Genomic DNA, 4,506 nt, shown 5'->3' with positions numbered 1-4,506 from the left:
TCTCATCTTCTAAAAAAATGCATGAACATGTGATATTGTAGCATTAATATAGTACGTGCAATCACGACATAGAAAACTTCCTCACATAAGTATAGATTGATTAACAGATAATGCAGAAACACACCTGAAAAGGGTCAGCAAAACATCACATTATTATTAAAAAAAGGTGATCCATCAACCCCTCCCCCAACCCGTCAAACCAAATATTCTCTCAGGATCAAAAGATAATGTGTTAGTTTTTTTTAAAATTAAATTTATTTTACTTTGATCAATTTCAGAGTCAAAAATATCAACACCCACAATACTAAATAAATAAAATGTGCAAATTCATTTCATCATAGATCTAATGATACCGATTAGATATTGCCCATATTAATATATTTCTCTATAAATTTTGTTAAATTTAAACAAGTTTAACTTTTTAAAAACTAATGCACCTTATATTTTGAAACAACGAGAGTAAAATAGTTAAGAAAAGTAAACAACACTAACAACGCAGCAAAGCGCGTCCAGCGCTTCTACTTTTTATAAATTAACATAGCTTACAAAAACATTTTACATTGTAAGACGGAGAGCGTACACATCAAAGTATATCTATACCTAATAATAAAGCGGCTATTGCTTCCGTCGGAAAACCCACCACATCATTTTTATAAAAAAAAGCCCGTGTGATTTTTGTTATTTAACCCGCGATTCATCATTTATCTGCAACGCAAAAGGAAAAAAACGATTCGCTGCAAAAATTATACCCGTACGGATCGCCTCCTTCCGTCGACTCTGGGGCACCCTGGCATGTGCCCAGGCCGCCGCCACACCACTCGCCGCCGCGGCCGACCTCAACCGCCACCGCTGCCGATCTCAACCCACCCGCCTCCGCGGCTGTACCTCTCCCTGCTCACTCCCCCATTGCGGCGCTCGAGCGGATCGCATCGACCCTGGTCCACCCTGGCTTGTGCCCAGGCCGCTGCCACACCACTCACCGCCCCGGCCGACCTCAACCACCACTGTTGTTGATCTCAACCCACCCTCCTCTGCGGTCGTACCTCTGCCCGCTTGTTGTCCCCGTTTCGGCGCTCGAGCACAGCTTCTGGATCAAATCAACGCGACAGCTACAGCGACTTGGGATGATGCGTCTGCTCGATGCAGAAAGGCGGCACCGCGCGGATAAGGCGCGTCGGCGCGAAGTACTTGCAGGTGGAGGCGGGCCTCCATGGTTCACACGGGGAACTCCGAGGTTATGGCGCGGCAACGGCGACTCCTTATGGCCAGATAGAGGCGCCTAACCCTTGCTCCCCTCATCGTATCCCCTCCTCCCGCAGGAACTCGTCATCTGGTGAGATCCCCTCCCCATGCCTCCAACCGTGTGCCAAGCACCGGCAAGAAATTTTGTTTTGTGAAAATTTGTTTGCTGATGAATTAATGTATTGAATGTAAGATTGCATTGTTGGAGAGAGAGAGAATGGAACACCACCTTCATTTTGTCATCTGATCCCACATTCTCTACCCCATGAGTGAAATAAGATAACAGTCCATTGATCAATTCACGTAGCCTCTTTGTTTTTCTTTGCTTGTCCCGCTCAATTTCTCATCATGATGGAATTAACAATGGACGGGTTGATTTCTCAACAAAATAGGATAGGACTGACTACATTAGTTAGTTAGTTTATTATTTTAATAAATCAAAATGATTATAAAAAGATTAAAAGCGTGTGGTATTTTTTTCTCCCGGGGCAACGCATGGGCCCTTTTGCTAGTAGTGAAAAAGAAAGTACACATCGAATTACTGTATCCACAATGCCCGCTTCCTTCCCCACAAACCGAGTTCGTATACTTGAGGTACTAAAAGCAGGTCCATTTGGACCCCTTGTCGCAATCCTACGCTCTGGTCTGATGTCTGAACACCTACAGATTACCGACCACCCAGTGGTCGCTGATTCTACGTGCGCGGACGTACTTGAACAGATTATACGTAATAAATCTCAGGACGCCGTGATTGTAGCGGGCGTCGTGCTGGCCACCGCGGGCGGGAAGATCCCCTGCCCCGGCGACAGAATCGCTCGCGGGTCGTACGTGGCCTTGAGCCCGGCGACCCTGTCCCATTTCGCGCCGAAGTGCCGCCTCCAGCCGTCCTGCGACGCGTGGTGCGGCAGGTACTGCTTGCACCCGATGCCCGCCCGGTCGCACAGCTCCAGCACCTCCTCGTTCTCCCTCTCCAGCCGCTCCAGGTCGCCGGCGGCCACCGCCGACCGGAGCAGCCCCACGGCGTAGAACACGTCCTCGTCGGGCGTCACCGTCGTCATCCGGTCGTCCCACCTGTCCCTGTTCATGGGGTACATGAGGATGAGCCCCACGGGCCTGGTGCCCCTGAGGACGCCGTCGAACACTCCGGCGGCGAATTCGTGGATGCGCGACCTCGGGACGAAGAGGTTGAGCCACGGGTGCGGCACGTCCCACACGCCGGCCGACCGGAGCTTCTGCTCCTCCTGCCCGACGCGGTCCAGGAACTGCACGTACGCCACGTCCCTGACGAACACGAACCCCGGGACGAAGCTCAGCTCCTCCAGCAGCGCCTCAAGCTTCTGGTCCACCTCCACCGTGCCAGCAGAGCGGTCGTCGTAGTACATCGCGCCCTCGATGAAGTACACCGCGGCTGATCCGGTGCCCAGTGCGAGCTCTGTCAGACGAGCGAGCTCCGACGCCGAGAAGAAGGACGACGACCTCCGGCCCTCCGTCAGGGTCAGCTTCAGCTGGACCTGCCCCTCGACGTAGTCGAACCCGGCTCTATGTGATATGAGCAGCTCTTGGTCAGCAGTAAACTGGTGCACATCCGTGTAGGCCAGCCGGACCCACTTGACCCGTTTTGGGGCCCGTTCGAGCCCGACCCGGGCCCGGGTTATCACCCCGAACTGGCCCAGCCCGCCCAATGCCCCGTAGAACAGGTCCGAGTTGTTGCCCGGGGAGCAGGTGATCATGTCTCCCGTGCCTGCAGCGAACACAGATTTAGTTATTTTAAAACAATGTCGCTGCACTCGTGTGCACTAGTTAATGAAGAACAAACGACGTGGACACTAGTCATCATCGGGCCGTACACAGAATGCATGCCACAGGGCAAAAAACGGTACCTGTGACCACGTCAAGCTCCTGTACGTTGGAGATCTGGGGGCCGTGCCGGAACACCTGCCCGCCTATGCCGGCGTTAGAGAGCGTGCCGCCAACGGTGATGCGGAGGTAGTCGGTCCACACCCGTGGAGTGAGCCCATGCTTGAGCGTGGCATGGAGGACGTCGACCCACAGCTGCTCCCCGCCGACGTCCACGTACATCCCATCGAAGGACACGTTTATGCGGTGACCATGGTCACCTTGCCCCAGTGAGGGCATGTCGACGACAATGCCACCGGGGGCGAGGGCTTGCCCCCGAGAGGAATGCCCTTTCCCACGTGGCGCCACGGTAAAGGGTGTCTGCTGGTGGAGCGAGAAGCGGATTAGAGTAGCTATGTCGGCGGACGAGGCCGGGTGAAAAACGCCATTCGGGGTGGCCTCCACAATGTGGCCAAAGTCCGAGGAAGCCTCGACTGTCAAGCTCCTATCGGTGTGGATTTTTGACACAATGTCAAGAGCTAGGAGATCATCATCGAGAGCGCCAAATGCCGGTGATCCGAGATGCCCGACAGTGGAGAGGAAGCCGGTGACTATGAGCAATGTAGCAAAGCGAGCTATCGGCATGTTGTTGTAATAGATGTTTGGGATGTGAGTCATGTAGCTTGAGTTTGTTACTTGCATGAGCTGAAGGAGATGTTGGTGTGTGCTCTAATGCCGAGAACTCCTACATACTTATAGCTGCACCCGGCGATGCAGCTAGAGCTGACAAATGCCGGCAGGAGCGGGGTGTTGCTATTTGTTTAGGTTTTGAAGATTCCTAATTGACTTCTGCCAAAGACAAACATATAGTCCTAAAAGTAAAGAATGATCACAGGCCCCTAGTTTGACTCTACAGAAGACCTCAATGGTTATTGGTCTATGGAAAATCACAGAATCATGATAATTCAGATTTGGCAAAGCCCAACCGACGAGATTTAAATAGAAGTGGTCAGTAGATTTGCATATATATATAGAGAGAGAGAGCACAAATAGATTTGTATATGATGAGGCACAAATTGATTGTAGTTGAAAACATGACGAATATGATAGATTGATCTCTTTCCCAATGGGCCCAACGGTCCATTGGACCTTGACTCACGCCCTGATCGGGGGCGTCCAGCCCAAGCAAGGTTGGTAGGCCCCTGTCGCGCAGTGCTATATGTAGAGGAGGTGGGGACCATGACACGGGTTCCGAGGTTCGCCGCCGCCACTGGTTCCCCACTCCTAACCCTAATCCGATCCAGAGGGTAGCACTGAAGCGATGGGAAGTCCATCACCGCCACTACCGGATCTCTCTCTCCTTCCCCACCGTCGTCACCACCTCATGACGGTCTCTGGAGGGAGCTCATCGAGTTCATCACAAGGTAA

The 4,506-nt window shown here is 52.2% G+C and overlaps 1 protein-coding gene across 1 annotated transcript; it reads right to left on the bottom strand.

The window, feature by feature from the left end:
• Positions 1–1,780: 1,780 nt before the first annotated feature.
• LOC123412266 (cytokinin dehydrogenase 10-like) lies at positions 1,781–3,783 on the bottom strand. Its single transcript, XM_045105213.1, is given in 3 exon segments — positions 1,781–2,030; positions 2,033–2,983; positions 3,123–3,783. Coding segments are annotated over 3 exon segments (1,737 nt in total). The 5' UTR covers positions 3,781–3,783; the 3' UTR covers positions 1,781–1,902.
• Between the last annotated feature and the right edge of the window lie 723 nt (positions 3,784–4,506).

The sequence above is a fragment of the Hordeum vulgare genome, chromosome 7H (genome assembly GCF_904849725.1).
Source record: "Hordeum vulgare subsp. vulgare chromosome 7H, MorexV3_pseudomolecules_assembly, whole genome shotgun sequence".
NCBI lineage: Eukaryota > Viridiplantae > Streptophyta > Magnoliopsida > Poales > Poaceae > Hordeum > Hordeum vulgare.
Note: the sequence above shows the minus strand (reverse complement) of the source record. Positions and strands in the feature narration are given on the sequence as shown.